The sequence below is a fragment of the Globicephala melas genome, chromosome 15 (assembly GCF_963455315.2).
Source record: "Globicephala melas chromosome 15, mGloMel1.2, whole genome shotgun sequence".
Classification (NCBI taxonomy): Eukaryota; Metazoa; Chordata; class Mammalia; order Artiodactyla; family Delphinidae; genus Globicephala; species Globicephala melas.
In genome coordinates, this window is record NC_083328.1 from 29,448,161 (window position 1) to 29,468,973 (window position 20,813).

At 36.0% G+C, this 20,813-nt stretch overlaps 1 protein-coding gene across 1 annotated transcript in view; it reads right to left on the reverse strand.

The window, feature by feature from the left end:
• ATF7IP2 (activating transcription factor 7 interacting protein 2) overlaps positions 1–20,813 on the reverse strand; it is a 73,909-nt gene that overhangs the window by 12,961 nt on the left and 40,135 nt on the right. Inside the window, exons 7-9 of the mRNA XM_070043623.1 lie at positions 11,755–11,825; positions 10,589–10,650; positions 10,083–10,149 (exon numbers count right to left, since the gene is read on the reverse strand). Coding sequence (XP_069899724.1) covers positions 10,083–10,149; positions 10,589–10,650; positions 11,755–11,825 — 200 coding nt within the window. The remainder of the gene's footprint in view (positions 1–10,082; positions 10,150–10,588; positions 10,651–11,754; positions 11,826–20,813) is intronic.

Here is a 20,813-nt window from a genome sequence, read left to right on the forward strand (position 1 = left end):
CACTATAAAACTCTTAGAGGAAAACATAGGAAGAACACTCTTTGACATAAATCACAGCAAGGTCTTTTTTGACCCACTTCCTAGAGTAATGGAAATAAAAACAAACATAAATAAATGGGACCTAATGAAACGTAAAAGCTTTTGCACAGCAAAGGGAAGTATAAACAAAACGAAAAGACAACCCTCAGAATAGGAGAAAATATTTGAAAATGAACCAACGGATGAAGGATTAATCTCAAATATATAAACAGCTCATGCAGCTCAATGTTAAAAAAACAAACAACCCAATAAAAAAATGGGCAGAAGACCTAAATAGACATCTCTCCAAAGAAGACATACAGATGGGCAAGAGGCATATGAAAAGCTGCTCAACATCACTAATCATTAGAGAAATGCAAATTAAAACTACAGTGAGGTATCACCTCCACCAGTTAGAATGGGCATCATCAGAAAATCCACAAACAACAAATGCTGGAGAGGGTGAGGAGAAAAGGGAACGCTCTTGCACTGTTGGTAGGAATGTAAATTGATAGAGCCACTATGGAGAACAGTATGGAGGTTCCTTAAAAAACTAAAAATAGAACTACCATATGACCCAGCAATCCCACTACTGGACACATACCCTGAGAAAACCATAATTCAAAAAGAGTCATGTTGCTCCGCAGCGGGAGAGGCCACAACAGTGAGAGGCCCGCATACCGCAAAAAAAAAAAAAAAGAGTCATGTACCACAATGTCCATTGCAGCTCTATTTACTATAGCCAGAACATGGAAGCAACCTAAGTGTCCATCGACAGATGAATGGATAAGGAAGATGTGGCACATATATACAATGGAATATTACTCAGCCATAAAAAGGAATGAAATTGGTTCATTTGTAGAGACATGGATGGACCTAGAGACTGTCATACAGAGTGAAGTAAGTCAGAAAGAGAAAAACAAATATCATATATTAATGCATATATGTGGAATCTAGAAAAATGGTACAGATAAACCTGTTTTCAAGACAGAAATAGAGACACAGATGTAGAGAACAAACCTATGGACACCAAGGGGGGAAAGTGGGGGGGTGTGGTGGGATGAACTGGGAGATTGGGATTGACATATATACACTAATATGTATAAAACATAATAAGAACCTGCTGTATAAGAAATAAATTTTAAAAATTGTAGGAGAATCTATACACCCTTTTTATAACTGGTTAATTAGAACTAAATTTGTGAAATCATAATCTGCAGCTTAATCAATGCACAAGAGCTGATACAAATAACCTCCTTTAAATTTTCAAGTGAACAGTTTCATACAAAAAAAAATTCTAATAGATATAACTTCCCATAACTAACATTCCTTCTTTCAAGGTAGTAAGTCAACAAGCCCTTGGCAAATTAAAACAGGCTAAGACAGAAACTCAACTTTATGATAAGAGATAAAACAGGATTTTTATCCCAAACCAGTTTATGTTTAGATCCTTTGTGTCAGCAATGTCAATGTCTTGTAAATACTCTGCAGCTTTTACCCTTATCTATATAAAAATGAGTAACGGTTACTTTTTTAAATTTTATTTTATTTTTTTGGCTGTGTTGGGTCTTGGCTGCTGCGCATGGGCTTTCTCTAATTGCAGCAAGTGGGGGCTACTCTTTGCTGTGGTGCGTGGGCTTCTCAGTACGGTGGCTTCTCTTGTTGTGAAGCACAGGCTCTAGGTGCGCAGGCTTCAGTAGCTGCAGCACATGGGCTCAGTAGTTGCGACACACGGGCTCTAGAACGCAGGCTCAGTAGTTGTGGCGCACAGGCTTAGTTGCTCCGCAGCAATGTGGGATCTTCCTGGACCAGGGATCGAACCCGTGTCCCCAGCATTGGCAGGTGGATTCTTAACCACTGCGCCACCAGGGAAGTCCAGTAATGGTTACTTTAGCACTTTGTATTCTCAAAGCAACAGGAGCCAGTACCCGATTATTTTAAAGTTCCTCCTCATTAAACTGCTAGGTGAGAATTGTGGCCTCTGGTCTCAACTTACCCCTTTGGTGTTTGACCTTTCAGATCCTTTGCTGCATGTATATGCACATGTAGACGCACGTTCACTTATGTAAATATTTATATGATAGACATGATTTTTAAAGTTTGCATTTAAAAATTAACTATTCAGATATAACTTACATACAATAAAATGTACCCATTTTATTTTTTTAGATTTTTTTGGTGTGGACCTTTTTTTTTTTTAACATCTTTATTGGAGTATAATTTTGCTTTACAATGGTGTGTTAGTTTCTGCTGTATAACAAAGTGAGTCAGCTATACATATACATATATCCCCATATCTCCTCCCTCTTGTGTCTCCCTCCCACCCTCCCTATCCCAGCCCTCTAGGTGGACACAAAGCACCGAGCTGATCTCCCTGTGCTATGTGGCTGCTTCCCAGTAGCTAGCTATTTTACATTTGGTAGTGTATATATGTCCATGCCACTCTCTCACTTTGTCCCAGCTTACCCTTCCCCCTCACCATGTCTCAAGTTCATTCTCTACGTCTGCATTTTTATTCCTGTCTTGCTCCAATTTCTTCAGAACCATTTTTTGTTTTTTTTTAGATTCCATATGTATGTGTTAGCATACGGCATTTGTTTTTCTGTTTCTGACTTACTTCACTCTGTATGAGACTCTAGGTCCATCCATCTCACTACAAATAACTCAATTTCGTTTCTTTTAATGGCTGAGTAATATTCCACTGTATATATGTGCCACATCTTCTTTATCCATTCATTTGTCGATGGATACTTAGGTTGCTTCCATGATGTGGACCATTTTTAAAGTCTTTCTTGAATTTGTTACAATATTGCTTCTGTTTTATGTTTTGGTTTTTTGGCCACAAGGCATGTGGGATCTTAGCTCCCCAACCAGAGATCAAACCCACACCCCCTACATTGGAAGTTGAAGTCTTAACCACTGGACCACCAGGGAAGTCCCCAAAATGTACCCATTTTAAATGTGCCATTCTTTGGGTTTTGACAAATTTACAGTTGTGAAACCACCACCAAAATCAAGACAGAATGTTTTTATTACCCCAAATAGTGTCCCTTCTGGTAATATGGAAGAACAAATCTGACTCCACATTGGATCTGTTTTACTTTAACCTTTGTATTCTATTGATTTTGCTACAAGTTAAAAATGTTGCCGGTAGCCTGAAATATACAGGATAGCTCTTTCTCAAGGCCCTGACCTTAAAAGGTATAACACTTATCCATTTAAATAGAGGTAAAAAGTTGTAGAACAGAGAATAACATTTGTCTTGTTGGAAGTTTATAGCAACATTGTGAAATGACCTACTGGACAGCTAGCTGCCAAGAACAAAGGATTCCAGCCCCAAGACGTTTGTAGCAACCAACCACACACCCTTCCTCTTTTAGTATAAAAGAAGCCTGAATTCTAATTCGGAGAAGATGGTTCTTTGGGACACTAGTCCACCATCTTCTCGGTTTGCTGTCGCCATTCCTTGACCCAACAATTCATCTCTTGATTTATTGGCCTGTTGTGCAGCGAGCAGTATGAACTTGGTCTTGGTAACATTCTCAATCCCTCTCACCGCTGGCCCCATGAAATCACAGGTCTGTTGTCACTATAGATTGGCCTTTTCTAGAATTTGACATAAAGCAAATCACACAGTATGTACAATTCTTTTGCCCAACATTTTGTTTCTGAGATTCATCAATGTTGTTGCATATAATAATATTTTGTTCATTTTTATTGTTGAGTAAGTAGTACTTAGCTGTAGAGATAGATATGCCACAACCTATTTATCTATTGATGGACATTTGGACTGTTTATAGTTCAGTGCTATTATGAATAAATTGCTATGAACATTTGTGTAAAAGTCTTTGTGTAGATGTAGGTTTTCATTTGTCTTGGATAAATACCTAAAGGTGGAATAATAGTGTCATTTGCTAAGAGTATAGCTAATGTTTTGAGAAACTGCCAGACCACTTCCAAAGTGATTTCACCATTTTACACTCCTACCAGCAAAACATGAGAATTCCAGGTAACTCCACATCCTCACCAACACTTTGTATATTTTCAGTTGTTTTCATTTTAGCCATTTTAGTGGATGTGTTCTGGTATCTCATTGTGGTCTTAACTTCCCTAATGAATAACAATGTTGAGGATGTCTTGTGTTTATTTGCCATCCCCATATCTTCTCTAGTGAAGTGTCATCTACTTGCTTTGGGTTTAATTTGCTCTTTTTAATGTAGAATCTTAGATTATTCATTTTAGACTTTCCATTTTTCCTACTATAAACATTTAATGCTAGCAATTTCCTTCTAAGCACTGCTTCAGCTGCATTCCTCAGATTTTGATATGCTGTGTTTTCATTTTCATTCAGTTCAAATTTTTTTTTTTTTTTGCGGTATGCGGGCCTCTCACTGCTGTGGCCTCTCCCGTTGTGGAGCACAGGCTCCGGACACGCAGGCTCAGCGGCCATGGCTCACAGGCCCAGCCACTCCACGGCATGTGGGATCTTCCCGGACCAGGGCACGAACCCATGTCCCCTGCATCGGCAGGCAGACTCTCAACCACTGCGCCACCAGAGAAGCCCCAGTTCAAAATATTTTTAAACCTTCCTTTTGATTTCTTCTTTGACTCATGGGTTATCTAGAAATGTAATCTTTAGCTTCCAAATATCTAGGGATTTCCCAACTAGCTTTCTATTACTAATTTAATTGTATCTGTAATCATACAGAGTATGTTCTCTAAACTTTTACATATACTGAGACTAGTTTTGTGGTCCAGAACCTGATATGTTTTATATGCACTTAAAATGAATGTGTATTCTTTTGTGGCTGGGTTTGAGCGTTCTATAAATGTCAAGTAGGTTAAGTTGGTTGATAGTATTGCCCAGGCTTCCAAAATTTTACTGACTACATATTATATCAATTACTGAGAAGGCAGTGTTGGAACCTCCAATTATAATTGTCTACTTATAATTTCAGTCCGATCAGTTTTTATATCAGGAATTTTGAAGTTCTATTATATGCATAAACGTAGGTTTAGTGTGTCTTTCTGATGAAATGATTGCTTTACTGTTACGAAACAGCCTTCTTTATCCCTGGTAATATTCCTTGTTCTGAAGTCTATCTGATAATAATATAGTCACTCTAGCTTTCTTATGATTAGTGTTTGTATGCTTCTTTTTGTTTTTTGCGGTACGCGGGCCCTCACTGTTGTGGCCCCTCCCGCTGCGGAGCACAGGCTCCGGACGCGCAGGCTCAGCGGCCATGGCTCACGGGCCCAGCCACTCCACAGCATGTGGGATCTTCCCGGACCAGGGCACGAACCCGTGTCCCCTGAATCGGCAGGCGGACCCTCAACCACTGCGCCACCAGGGAAGCCCTGTTTGTATGTTTTTGCATGGCTTATCTTCTTACGTCCCTTTAATTTTAACCTATCCATATATTTATATTTAACATACATCATGTAGTTGTCACATAGTTGGGTCTTGTTTTGTTACCCAGTCCAACAATGTGTGCTTTTTTTTTTTTTTTTTGCGGTATGTGGGCCTCTCACTGTTGTGGCCTCTCCCGTTGTGGAGCACAGGCTCCGGACGTGCAGGCTCAGCGGCCATGGCTCACGGGCCCAGCCGCTCCGCGGCATGTGGGATCTTCCTGGACCGGGGCACGAGCCCGCGTCCCCTGCATCGGCAGGCGGACTCTCAACCACTGCGCCACCAGGGAAGCCCGTGTGCTTTTTAATGGAGTGTTTAGACCCTCTATACTTATTCTAACTATCAATATGGTTGGGTTTAAATCTACCATCCTGTAATTTGTTCTCTATTTAGTGTCATTTGTTCTTTGCACCTTCTCTTGGATTGAGTATTTTAAAAATTCCATTCTACCTCCACTATTGGTCTATCAGCCATACTTGCACTTAAAAAAATATTGCTCTAGGCACTGCCGTATGTATGTATCTAGTATCTTTAATAACGTATAGTCTATCTTCAAATAACATTATACTACGCACAATGTAACACCCTTACAGCCAGCATACTTCCATTCCTCTGACCATCTTTCACACTACTGTTGGCATACATTAGCTTCTACATAAATTATAAACTCCAAAACATACTGTTACATTCCTCTGTGTAGATCCACTTTCCATCTTATATTTTCCCTTTGCTTGAAGAACTTCCTTTATTTTTGACAGTGAAGGTCTGCTGGCAACAATTTTTGTTTATCTTAATAAACAGAAGTCTTAATTTTGCTTTCATGTTTGTAAGTTATATTAGCTGGATATAGAATTCTAGGTTGACAATTATTTTCCCCCAGCCTTTTAATAATGCCATTTGATTTGTTTTGCATAGTTCCAATTGAGATAACTGTGCATTCTTTGTTCTTCCCTATATATCTTATATATATGGTGTCTTTCTGATTGCTCTAAAGTTGTTGCTGTTAATCACTGGTTTTCAGGAACTGATTATGATGTTCCTCGATGTGGTTTTCTTTGTATTTATCCTGCCTGCAGAGTACTGAAGTTCTTGGTTATGGTGGGCTTGTACTTTTCATTAAATTTGTAAAACTTTTGACCATACATGTATGTTAGACCACTTGATATTGTCCCACAGTTTACTAAAGGTCTGATTCCTTTTTCCCAGTCTTTTTTCTTTTCTTTTCATATTCTTTCTTTAATTTGTATAGTTTCTTTCCAAATTATACAGTCATGTACTATTTCTTCCAGTATACCAATTTGTTTTTCTTTCTCTGGTGTTTAATAATATTTATTAAATATATTTATTAACATTTAATTAATTAATATTTATTAATATAATAATATTTATTCCATTCACTGAACTTCAAGTATTTTTATTTCATTTGGTTCTCTTTTATATCTTTTATTTCTCTTATTATGTTCATGTTTTCCTTTAAATCTCTGAGTGTACTTCTATCAGTTCTTTTAAGGTCCTTGTCTGTTAATTCTGTCAACTGTCATTTCTAAGTTTGTTTCTTTTGACTGATTTTTCTCCTGGTTATGGATTCCATTTTTCTTCCTCATATCTTGAGTGACTTTTTAAAATTGGATGATGGATATTATGAATTTTACATGGTTGTGAGTTGAATTCTGAGTTTGGTTTTATTAGGGCAATGCTAGAGTTGCCTTTGCTCTAAGATGAGTTTACACCCGTATATTCAGTAAGAATCTACCACAATGGCTGGTCAGACCTGAAACATTTCCCGCTGCTGTTTGAGCTCTGGAAATTGTTTAGTGTAAAGGTCCTTGGTCATTCTCTGCCCAGACTCATGCAATTTCACTCTGCATGTGTGACTTAATATTTCCGCAAAGACTCAAAAGGACTCCTATGCTAACCTCTTGTAGCTCTTTCTCCAAGTGGCTTCCTCATCTGATAGTACTCTTCCCCTCATTCCAGTTGCCTCAGCCTCTCTGAATGCCAATCTCTCTTTACCTCAGCAAGACAGCCATTCTCTGCTTGGGATCTCCATCAGTGCACCACAATCTAGGAAGAAAGCTGGGGCAGCCCATAGGGCTCATCTCATGCATTTCCCTTCTCTCAGGGACTGCAGTCCTGTACTGCAATATCTAAAAAATTTTTTCTTGTATCTTGTTTAGTTTTCTACTTGTTTACTGAAGAAAAGTTAAGTCTGAGCCCACTTACTCCACCATGACTCTACATATATACTTTTATAACTTTTTTCTCTTGTTATATTATTAACATGTTTACATCAATACATATACTTCCTCAACATTATTTTTAATGGTTGAATATGGTTGTACCATATAAATCTAATTTTTGTAATTAATTCCTTATTCCTAGAACTTTAAGGGTTTCCAAAGTTTTATATTTCATGAATAGCACTGCAATGAACATTTTCGTATTCCCCTATACTTTATTTTCTTCAGGTAACTATTCAAAGAATTGAGTCACAAGGCTTGCATATTTGTAAAGTTTTGATATTGACAGAATGTCTTCCAGAAAGATTAATTTACACTCTTATTCACAGTATATAAACTTACATTTCTTTTAAAACTATTTAGTGGAAAATCTGCATTAATTCAACCCTTTTTTTTTGGAACATATGTTGTGTGCCAAGCACTGTGCTAAAAAGATGAAAACATACAGATTAATAAAAACATTAATGCTGCTGAAACGAATTTCAAGTCCTTTTAGGAAAACAGATATGTACAGAAACAATGAAATAAAGGTATAATATAGGCATGCACAAAATACCAAGGGTAAGGAGAGCAAAGATGACAATTTCTGCCAGAACAGTTTGTCACAAGTGTCTAAACTGAATATTGAAGGATGAGAAGTGGGGTCATCAGACAAGCCTGGGGAGGTACAGAGGGGAGAGCACTCCTGGCAAAGAGAACAGGATATGTGGTGATGGCAAGGAGAGAAGAAGCACTACCTACTGAGAAGCCATCAAAGAAGAGGTAAGGAATCTGTAGAAGATAAACCTAGAAACATTTTCAGGGTTTAAGTCATTAAGAATTTTGTATATCTTGTTAAAGAATTTGGATTTTATCCTAAAGACAAAAACATAACCAGATTTGGATACAGGAAATAATATTTTAGTGGCAACTTAGAAGATTCATTAAAAGCAGTAAGTTAGGACAGAAATATTAGTTATTAAGTTATGGCAATAGACTACAGATGATAGAATTCTGAAATAAGGAAATATATGGACTACATCTGTTAGCTTTTCGGGAGACAACTGATGAGCTTGAAAGCTGACTACACAGTGGAATGAGGCATATCTATGAGTCAAAAGTGACTCTTACTTCCGGCTTGAGAAACTGGATGAGTTGGTGATACCATTCATCAAGCCTGGGAATATGAGAAACGGTCCAAGTTTCATCTGACTAACTAACTATACCCTTATTCAGAACTGAACATTTTACAAGACAGATTCACATTCACATTATCATGAGTTAGCATCATGAATTGGCATGATTTATCTTTCCAACTGCTCGATTTCAAAGTGAATCCCCCCTCAACCCCATTACAGGTATAACTTATTTTATCAAGCACTGAATGAATCTATGTTTTTATTTTACTGCAACTCGAATACTGTATCGTGTACTTTAAAAAATATTTAGTAATCTTAATTGTTAATATTAATGTTAAAATTGTTAATCATTAATGATACTTCATTATGGACTCCAATTTCATTTTTTAATTCATTCTAATCTTCATGAAATTGGAAACTGAAGGGTTTTTTGATTCTATCATGGGGTGCCTAAAGATTCCAATGGTTCCAACCTTTGTTTGGATCCACAGTTGAGATCAGAGAATGAATTGGACTATATAGTTCCTGTAGTAATCTCCATTTTTAAATATTAATTTACTAATGCTAATAAGTGGAATCAAATATTTCATCAAGAGTACCATAAACATTCAAGTGCAATTAAGAGATGAAACCTTATGATTGATTACCAGCCCCAGAAGACTCTATTTTACTTCTTTTTGTTTAAATCTGAGAAAGAGGGCACTGCTGTCACTCTCCCTCTGCATTTTCATGTTATGCCCTAGCATCCTCTCACAGCCAGTATTGCTATGGTTAAGGAAAAAAGTGTGTCTCACAGGTAGAAAAGAGATTTCTAATAGTCCCAAGCAACCCAGATGTCTTTCAGTGAGTGAATGGATAAACCATTACACATCCACACCATGGAATGCTAGTCAGCAATAAAAAGGAATAGTTACTAAACAACTTGGATGACCCTTGGGGGAAATTAAGCTAAGGGAAAGAAGCCAATATCAGAAGGATACATATTACATCACATTTATATAACATCCATGAAACAACATATAATAGTGAGGAACAGATTAGTGGTTGCCAGGGTTTAGGGACTGGGAACAAACTCTTAAAAAAATCCTATAAAGGGATAGCATGAGGGAACCTTGTAATGATAGAACAGTTGTATAATTTGAGTGTGGTGGCAGTTACATAAATCTACACACGTGATAAAACTGCATAGAGCTACTAAATACACACACTAACACACACAAAAAAACTTCATAAATGGGTCAAATGTATTTTGAGTTGTTACCCTTCCCTCTTTCTTGAAAAAGACAAATCCTTTACCTGTGTTGCAGTGTGACAGGCCTTCTTTCGTTAGATCAATCACAGAATCAAGTTTCTTCTCTTTAGCCTGAAAAGTTGTTAAAAAAATAAGATTTTGCCTCAACAGAAAATGTTTTTAAAAAATAAAACACATATCATTTAAAATTACTATTTAGAAGCTAGAGATTGAACATTCTATAAGTCTTACAGCTTAATTTAACTCTACTATGAAAGAGAAGCTCGTGAAATACTATATGGTTTCTGTGAATATAACTAAGCAGAGTCTAAATGAGTTAATTTGGTAATAAATATGGTTGTGAAACACGTTTACCATTAGCTGTTTGCTTTTTAATGTTTAAGCTGGACTGAAACCTGGTCACGCTAACTAGGAGACATTAATTTCTCAGAGAATGAATCTCCCAAAGAATGAATGACAAAGATGAGTCATCCAACATGTAGCAACACTAAAGTTCCTAGAACTAACGTATTCAAATAAACAATATTCAGAGACAATATTTAATACCTACCATAGCTTCAGTTTCAGCATCAGGTGAATTGTTAGAATTTCCTGATGTAATTTTTCCAGTATCTGAAAGAAAATTATTAAAATATGAACATTTGACAAGTTTATTAACTATTAAATATTTATGGACTTTATAATATGTGAATGCTGAAATAATAATAATGTGGATGCTACTTAACCATTATATAATCATGGTTGTAACTCAAAAATGTAACTCAATCGACTTTACTTATTCCAAAGACCAATGAACCAGTCCAAAAAAAGCAAACTCTAATTTTGGTTCAAAAGATTTTTTCCTTCTCTAACTTTACAGCTATATTAGTAACTCTTTTTTGAGTATCTATCTGTAAACCACTATAGCATTTGAGGAAATAACTTGGAAATTTACACATTTTTTATTCATAGTATCTTTAGACTAGACCACCTGAGATGGCTGAGGAGGATTCTTCACAGAACCAGTAAAAGCCTCAGATAAATGCTTAATATCCCTTAACTATCTGATTTACAATGTTAACAGCCCAAATCATAGTGGCAATTAAGTAGCTATATAAGTGCAGACAAAGCTTTCTGAAATTAAGATGCAAATTAAAGTCTCTAATGTATATTAAAAATGAAAAGGAAATGGGGAATTTTGAAGGAGAAATTATGAGGCAAAAAAGATAGCTATTTTAAGGGAAAGGAAATTTATTGGAAATCTAAGGTTAAAGATTTTTACATTAAGTGTAATGAGAAACTCTAAAGAGTAACAGAAGTATTATTTATAAAAGTTTAAAAAAATCAAAGATACTAAAGATTAGACAAACTAGTAGACTATAACTCGATAAAACAAAAGACAAACAAAAAATAAACCATCACTATCAGCAACAAGACCAGAGTAAACAAGTACAAATAACGGATATGAAAGGTTAAGTAGTTTTATAATTTACAAAGCCATTAAACACAGTAAAGAAACAAAAGGCCATAAATTGATAAACACAAAGTTAACAAGAAACCTCAATTTTATTAAGTAATCACTGATTTATTCAGGTAATATTAATCACAGATATAAATTAAACATTTTTGAGAGTAGAATTAAAACTTTTATTTTATTAAAAGATAATATTCAATTCTCTATTTTAAACAAATACTGATTTGAGGCTTTCTGATTTGCTAGGTCATATTTTAAGATACCTGTTGGATCTGATGTAATTGGAGTTGTCAAATTAGGACTTTCCACAGAAATCAACATGATATCATCTTTACTGAAATAAATAAATAAATAAATAAATAAAATAAACGTGATTATGCTGAGATGTGCAATCAATGGTTTTAATTCTTCTAATTTAACATTTCATAACTGATATGTTTTAATCTAACAATGGGGAGGATGTGGAATGAAAATGATAAAACCAAGTACCCAAGAAACCCTGTGTATAGCCAATTATTTATATGACCGAAAGTTCATGATATACAATAAACATAGACCCTTAACAGTAGAGGGCTTCCCTGGTGGCGCAGTGGTTAAGAATCCACCTGCCAATGCAGGGGACACAGGTTCGAGCCCTGGTCCGGGAAGATTCCACATGCCACGGAGTAACTAAGCCCATGTGCCACAACTACTGAAGCCTGCGCACCTAGAGCCTGTGCTCCACAACAAGAGAAGCTACTGCAATGAGAAGCCCATGCACTGCAACGAAGAGTAGCCCCCACTCGCCGCAACTAGAGAAAGCCCGCGCACAGCAGCAAAAGACCCAATGCAGCCAAAAATAAATAAATTTATTTAAAAAAACTTAATAGAAATCCATTTACAATAAATCCAAATGTATGAACTATAAGTATTCAACATATATAAATGTACAAAATATACAAAAGTCACTCTAGCACATATACTTGCCTTCTTGAAAATGAAACAATGTATAAAAGAAACTGATTAAAACCTTGTTACTGATGTAGAACTATAAAAAATAAAGATATTAAAAAATTAATTCTGCCACTACTCTATATCACTATAGTAGCAATATTTACTATGCAATGATGATAAAGGATGCTGATTATGGTTACAGAATATTCTGAGTCATGAGACTGTCTTTTGCTCCCATTTGACCCCGACTCCACTTTTTTGAATGTGACATTTAAAATCAGAATTTTTGTTAAGAAAACCTTGACACAAATTTCAGTAAGCCCATTTAATTTGCTACATGAATTTTCTACACACAGGGTTGTACCATTTTCTCATAGATGTTTTTAATTTTTAGCCTTTGTATTTGGCCTATGATCCATTTCAAGTTATTTTTGTGTATGGTGTAAGAGTTGAGGTTCACTTTTCCCCTCTGGTTATTTCAGCAACAGTTGTTGAAACAACTCTCTCTTCCCCATTAAATTACCTTGGCATCTTCGCTGAAAACCAATGGACTCTATATATACTCTCTAATTTGTCCATTGATTTATATTTCTATCCTTATGCCAACACCATTCTCTTAATTACTATAGCTTTATAGTAAGTCTTGAACTCAGGTAGTGTATGTCTTCCAACGTTGTTCTCTTATAACACTGTTTTCACCTTCTAGGTCTTTTGCATTTCATACAAGTTTATGATCAGTTTGTTACTTTCTACAGAGAAGGATGCCATGATTTTGTTTAAGGGTGCATTAAATATACAAAACATTATATTAACAATGAATTTTCTGATTTGTAAACATGGCATATCTCACCATATATTTATGGCATATCTCACCATATATTTATATTTCCATTAATTTTTCACAGCAATATTTTGTACTTTTAAAAATTATTAACTGGGGTTTTTTTTACAGCAGCTTTAGGTTTACAGCAAAATTGACTACAGCGTTTTCCCATATACCCCCTATCCCTCCCACACACAACCTCCCACACAATCCTTTGCCAGTGGGTACTGCTGTTACAACTGATGAAACTACGTTAACATCATTACCCCCAAACTTCATAGTTTACAATAACATTCACTCTTAGTGTTAGGATATTCTGTGGATTCTGACAAGTATATAATGACATGTAGCCACCATTACAGTATAATAAAAAATAGTTTCACTGCCCTAAAAATCCCCAGTGCTCTGCCTATTCATCCCTCCCCACCAACCTCTGGCAACATTTGATCTTTTTACTATTTCCACAGTTTTGCCTTTTCTAGAATGTCATATAGTTGAAATCATACAGTATACAGCCTTCTCAGATTGGCTTCTTTCCCTTAATAATATGCATTTAAGTTTCCTCCATGTCTTTTCATAGCTTGATAGATCATTTTTTTTTAAGCACTAAACAGTATTCCATTGCCTGAATGTACTGGGTTGGCCAAAACGTTTGTTCGGTTTTTTCCGTAACATGGATCTAGTAGTGCTTAGATGTCTTTAACTTCATTCAAAACAATTTTGTTAGATTGTATTGTGTCAGCTGCCATATCAGCATGCATTTAAAAAAACTTATCAAAATTGGTAAATTTATGTGAAGCCATTTTGATATTGATGGAAGAAAAAAGCAACATTTTCGGCACATTATGCTTTATTATTTGCAACTGAAATGCAAAAAAAGATTTGTGCAGTGTATGGAGAAGGTGCTATGACTGATCGAACACGTCAAAAGTGGTTTGCAAACTTTCGTGCTGGAGATTTTCTTGCTGCACGATGCTCCACGGTTGGGTAGACCAGTTGAAGTTGATAGAGATCAAATCAAGACATTAATTGAGAACAATTAATATTATGCCAGGCAAGAGATAGCTGACACACTCAAAATATATCAAGCGTTGAAAATCATTTGCACCAGCTTGGTTATGTTAATCGCCTTGATGTTTGGGTTCCACATAAGTTAAGCAAAAAAAAACTTCTTGACCGCATTTCCACGTGCGATTCTCTACTGAAACATAATGAAAACATTCCATTTTAAAAACAAATTGTGACGGGTGATGAAAAGTGGATACTGTACAACAATGTGGATGGAAGGGATCGTGGGGCAAGTGAAATGAACCACGACCAACCACACCAAAGGCCAGTCTTCAACCAAAGAATGTGATGATGTGTATATGGTAGGATTGGAAGGGAGTCCTCTATTGTGAGCTCCTTCTGGAAAACCAAACAATTCCAACAAGTACTGCTCCCAATTAGACCAAAAGAAAGCAGCACTCAATGAAAAGCATCCGGAATTAGTCAACAGAAAATGCATAATCTTCCATCAGGGTAACCCAAGTCCACATGTTTCTTTGATGACCAGGCAAAAACTGTTACAGCTTGGCTGGGAAGTTCTGACTCATCTGCTGTATTCACCAGACTTTGCACCTTTGGATTTCCATTTATTTCACTCTTTACAAAATTCGCTTAATGGAAAAAATTTCAATTCCCTGGAAGACTGTAAAAGGCACCTGGAACAGTTCTTTGCTCAAAAAGGTAACAAGTTTTGGGAAGATGGAATTATGAAGTTGCCTGAAAAATGTCAGAAGGTAGTGGAACAAAATGGTGAATATGTTGTTCAACCAAGTTCTTGGTGAATATGAAAAATGTTTCTTTTATTTTTACTTAAAAACCAATGGAAACTTTGGCCAACCCTATACCACATTTGTTTACCCATTCACTTACTGAAGGGCATCCTGGTTGCTTCCAAGTTTTGGCAGTTATGAATAAAACTACATTTTATATGATTCCATTTTCTCTCCTTTCTTAGCAAACTACACTTCTGTATTTAGTGGTTGCCCCAGAGTTTGCAATACACATCGACAACTAATCCAAGTCAATTGTCAAATAATACTATACTGCTTCACAAGTAGTACAAGTACCTTATAATAACAAAATATTCCTAATTCCTCTTTCCTGTTCCTTTTCAATCATTGCTGCCATTCATTTCACTTATATATAAGTGCGTGAATGCAGCATGCACACACACACACACACACACACACACAAGCATACATAATCAAATACATTGTTGCTATTAATTTGAACAAACTCTTGTCAGTTAAATCAATTAATAATAAGAAAGATAAAACATTCTATTTTATCTTCACTCATTCCTTCTCTGATGATCTTCCTTTTCTTTATGTAGATCTGATTTTCTGACATACTATTTTCCTTCTCCGTGAAGAATTTTTAACATTTCCTGCAAGGCAGATCTACTGGCAACTAATACCCTAAATTTTTGTTTGCCTGAGAAAGTCTTTTTCCTTCACCTTTGAAAGATAATTTCACACTGTAAAGAATTTTAGGTTGGTAAGTTTTGTTCTTGCAACACTTTAAATATTTCACTCTACTTTCTTCTTGTTTGCATAGTTTCTAAGAAGTTGAATGTAAGTCTTACCTTTGCTCCTCTACACGTATGGTGTTTTTCCTTGGCTTCTTTCAAGATTTTAGCTTTGATTTTCTGAAGTTTAAATATGATATGTCTAGGTGTACTCTTTTAGGTATTTATCCTGCTTAGTATTCTCTGAGCTTCCTGGATCTGTGGCTTGGTGTCTAACATTAATTTGGGAGAAATTCTTAGTCACAGTTACTTCAAATATTGCTTTTGTTCCTTTCTTTTTTCTTCCTGGAATTCCCATTATGCATATATAACTCCCTTTGTAGTTGTCCTAAGTTTTTGGATATTCTGGGTTGTTTTTGTCTTTTATTTTCTCTTTGCTTTTCCATTTTGGAAGTTTCTATTGTCATATTCTTAAGGTTGGTGATTCTTTCCTCAGCCATGTCTATTCTACTAATGAGCCCATCAAAGGCTTTCCTCATTCTGTTAGTAGTTTTGATCTCAACCATTTCTTTTTCTTAGAATTTCCATCTCTCTTCTTACATTACCTAACAGTTCTTGCATTTTGTCTACTTTTTCCATTAAAGCACATTAATCATAGTTTAAAAAAATTCCTGGTCTAGTAATTTGAACATTCCTGCCATATCTGACTCTGGTTCTGATGCTTGCTCAGTCTCTTCAAATTGTGTTTTCTGGTTTTTAATATGTCTTTTTTTTATAATATGTTTTTAATATGTAACTTTTTGTTGAAAGGTAGACATGATGTACTGGGTAAAAGGAACTATGGTAAACATGCCTTTAGTAATGTAGTGGTAAAATGTGGGGGAAGGGGAAGCATTCTACTAGTCCTATGAGTAGGTCTCAGTCTTTTAATGAGCCTGTGCCCCTAGAGTATGAAATTCACTAATGCAGCCCAGTCTCCATACCCCTCTTAGGTGGGACAGGATGGCTAGAGGGGGCTAGAGTTGGGTATTTCTCTTCCTCCATGTGGAAGGCTGGAAGGAGTAGGTATTAGATATTTCCTTTCCTCCAGGTAGGTTAATCTCTGGTAATACTTTCTCCTGATGGCAGGCCTTGTTAAGAACAGAGTGCTCTGGTGTATTTCAAAAGCTTCTTTTTATCTTGCCCCCTGCTGGAAGCATGAGAGGATTTTTCTTCAATATTCACTGCAAAGATCAGTAGAGCTCTAGAGGTAAAACTCACAAAATTGTGCCCCTCCCTTACCTGGACCCCCCCCCCCCTTGGAGTTTTTATCTCTGAGATTTATTTACTCTGAGCCTCCAGCAATTACAATTTAGGTTTCCCTACCCCAGCAGTGGTTGCCACGGAGGTTTTTGCTCCACTTCCAGGGCGTTTTGATTCTGTTTCCACCTGTTTCTGTCTCCAAATTGGGTGTCAGTAGTTTGCTCTATGACCTTACTTCTCTGGTGGATCAAAGAAGAGTGGTTTTTTTCAGTCTATTCAGCTTTTACTTGTTAGTATGGAGTGATGACACCTTACAGGCTGGACCAGAAATCTTGTTTTGGAGTTAGGTCTTATATGTATTTTGGTAATTTACCCCTATGAATATCATACTCTGATATTACTGTAAATGGTATTAATTTAAAATTCCAACTGTTTGTTGCCTGTACACAGAAATACTACAGACAACCAGTATTATAACATATATATACACACCACATAGTACAAAGGAATAGTGTGATATATACATACATATATACCCTATATAGAAACAATAAAATATTTTATATTTATCCACATATTTATAATTTCCAGCACGCTTCATAACTTTACCTTTGTATAGATCCAAATTTCCATCTGATATTATTTTCCGTCTACCTGAAGAAACTCCTTTAGCATTCCCTGTAGTGCAATTTTGCTGCTGATGGATTCTTTCACTTTTTTTGAGTATGAAAAAGTCCATTTTCTTGTACACGTCTGAAAGATATTTTCACTGAGTGTAGAACTGTAGAAACTGTAGACAGTTCCTCTTTTAATGATTTAGAGATGTCTCTCCATTTCAGTACTTTAGAGCTGTCTCCTTTTCGACATCTCTGAAGTTTGAATAGTTTACAGTGAGAATTCTCATCTTATTTTTTGTTCCTTTCTATGTAATGTGTCTTTTCTCTCTGGCTGCTTTTAAGATTTTGTCACCATTGATTTTTAGCAGTCTGGTTATGATGTGTTTTTCCTTTATGCTTCTGCTTAGCTTTGTTAACCTTTCTTTCTTCCTTTCTATTTATGGGTTTAGAATTGGACAAATTTTAGATATATTTTCCTGCCCCCCTGCCTAGTGATGACTTCAATGATATATACATATATTAGACTACTTGATACTGTTCTACAAGTCTCTGATGCTCTGTTCATTTTTTTGTCAGCCTGTTTTCTCCCCATGCTTTTGTCTGAACAGTTTCTGGTATTTCACTGATATTTAAAAAGCCAGTAATTATTCTGTTATTAATCCTATCCAATGTACTTTTCACTTTATTGTCTTTCTCATCTCTAGAAGTACAATTTGGGTCTTTTTTTTTACATCTTCCATTTCTATCACGTTGACATTCTCCTCTATGTTGTTAGATATGAATAATATACTGATAATTGCTATTTTATGTTGTCTGCTAAGTCCAACAACCATATTAATTCTGTTTCTATCATTTTGGTTTTCTCCTTGTTATGGGTTACTTTTCATATTTTGCATGCTTGGTAAGTTTTTATTAGATGTCAGACATTGTTAAATTCACACTGTTGGATGATGTTTCATTCTATCAGAGTGTTGGACTTTGTTCTGGCATACAGTTAAATTACCCATGATTAGTTCTGACTCCTTTGAGTCCTTTTAGCTTTCTGGGGTAGGTCCACTGGAGTCTTTTAGTCCAGAATTAATTTAGCCTCACTACAGCTATACCCATCCAAGGACTCTACCTGTTGGTGCATGCTAAGTCTCTTCACTACAGCCAGTGAGAAAGCAAAATGTTCCCAGCCCTGTGCAACCTCCAAAAAATGTATGGCCTTCTTCTTTTCAGTGGTTCTTGACCCAGCCTCTTGTAGTTTCATGCTGTGCACATATAGATCTGTATTCAGCCAATGATTCAAGGGGTTCCCTTTGCAGATCTCCAGAGCTCTACCTTTATGCAATTACCTCTCTTGCTTTGCCTCACAAATTCTAGATAATTCATATTCTCCAATATCTGATCTAAATGCACCAAGACCAGCAGGCTGTTTGGGCTCCTCCCACCCCTGCTTTTCAACTTGGGAAATGCCTCCAGGCAGAACTGGCACAATGGTAGGGTGCATTTCTTTTGTTTCTTTTCTCACAGGGATCATAATTGTGTGCTCCCTGTTGAACAATGTCTAAACACAATTTCTTTTCTTTAGTCTAGTTTTCTGTTTGTTTACAGCAAAAGAACAATTCCTGTGCAGTTAATACTTCATGAGCAGAAGGATACATTTCCCACACACTGATTTCCATTTTGTGAAATCAACTGTTTTTCATGTACCCTTTTAAACAAATTCAATAATTTTTTCCATATCAAATTTATCAATAAAAGATTCTGACAAAAGCTATTATTTCTAAGTTCAATTAACAACAAAAAAGTTCAGATCTAAATTTTATCAATAATATTTTACTCTTCTACTCATTTTTGGCCTTTAACACAGCTTACAAAGTTTATTTTGTATATACTTTTTTCTACTAGTATTCAATAATAGTCATATAGTGGATGAAAGACTAATAGCTGTATTTATTTTGTTGCTTAACTACAACTATAAGCAACTCTTTTCATTATACTATAGTCAAAATCTCTTATCAATCTCAAAATTCTTCATTTAATATTTCTATATTTCTAATGTTTTAAATATCTTTATTTGCTGCTACAGTATATCAAATATAATGTTATTAAGGAGTCTAAGACATTAAGCAGAAAGACTAAAAATCAGAGTGAAATTTTTGGCAATCTCATTGGAATTTTGGGCTGAGGAGGTAAAGGTAAAGATTTAGAAGCCACCGAGGCGGAGAGGCCTTGGTGAACACTCCAAGCTTTCAGCTGGAATCCACTAAGGGCTACATCTTAAAAGCCAGAGTGAAGTAGATATAGGAGACTTACCAAAATAACAACAGGCCTGAATTTATACCATTACCTGAGCAGATTAGGTGACCAGGCCCTACTCTACCTGCCAGAGAACAGAATAAATCTCGTCTATAGAAAGATATTATTCAGAGCCTCACCAATTCTTCAGAAACTATCAAGCACACTAACAGACAGAATCAAATGACTAGAAACAGAGAAAAACAATAGAAACATATGTACAGATGATTGAGGTACTGGAGTTATAAAACAAGGACATAAAAAAAAACTGGGCTTCCCTGGTGGCGCAGTGGTTGAGAGTCCACCTGCCGATGCAGGAGACACGGGTTCGTGCCCCTGTCCAGGAAGATCCCACATGCTGCGGAGCGGCTGGGCCCGTGAGCCATGGCCGTTGAGCCTGTGCGTCTGGAGCCTGTGCTCCACAATGGGAGAGGCCACAACAGTGAGAGGCCCACATACCACAAAACAAAACAAAACAAAAAAACCCCAAAAACTATGATGAATAGTTTTAAGAATACTGAGGAAAGATGGGAAAATAGTCAAAACCAGATGGAACATTCATCAGAAAAGCATAATCTATGAAAAAAAAGACTACACTGAAATTAAGAAGAGTCAATACATATAAAGGCACTATTATGAAAGTGGAAAGACTTGGAATGGGAAAAGATACTTGTTGTCAATATATCTGATAAAAAACTTAAGACAGGCAACTCAAAAGAAAAACATGCAAAAGTCTTAGAGAAACTTTATGAAAGAAGATATCCAAATGACTAACAAATATAAAAAAAGTGCTTAATTTCATTATTAGAAGGAAACAAATTAAAACGAATACAGGCATACCTTAGAGATATTGCAGGTTTGATTCCAGACCACAACAATATTAAGCGAATATCTCAATAAAGTGAATCA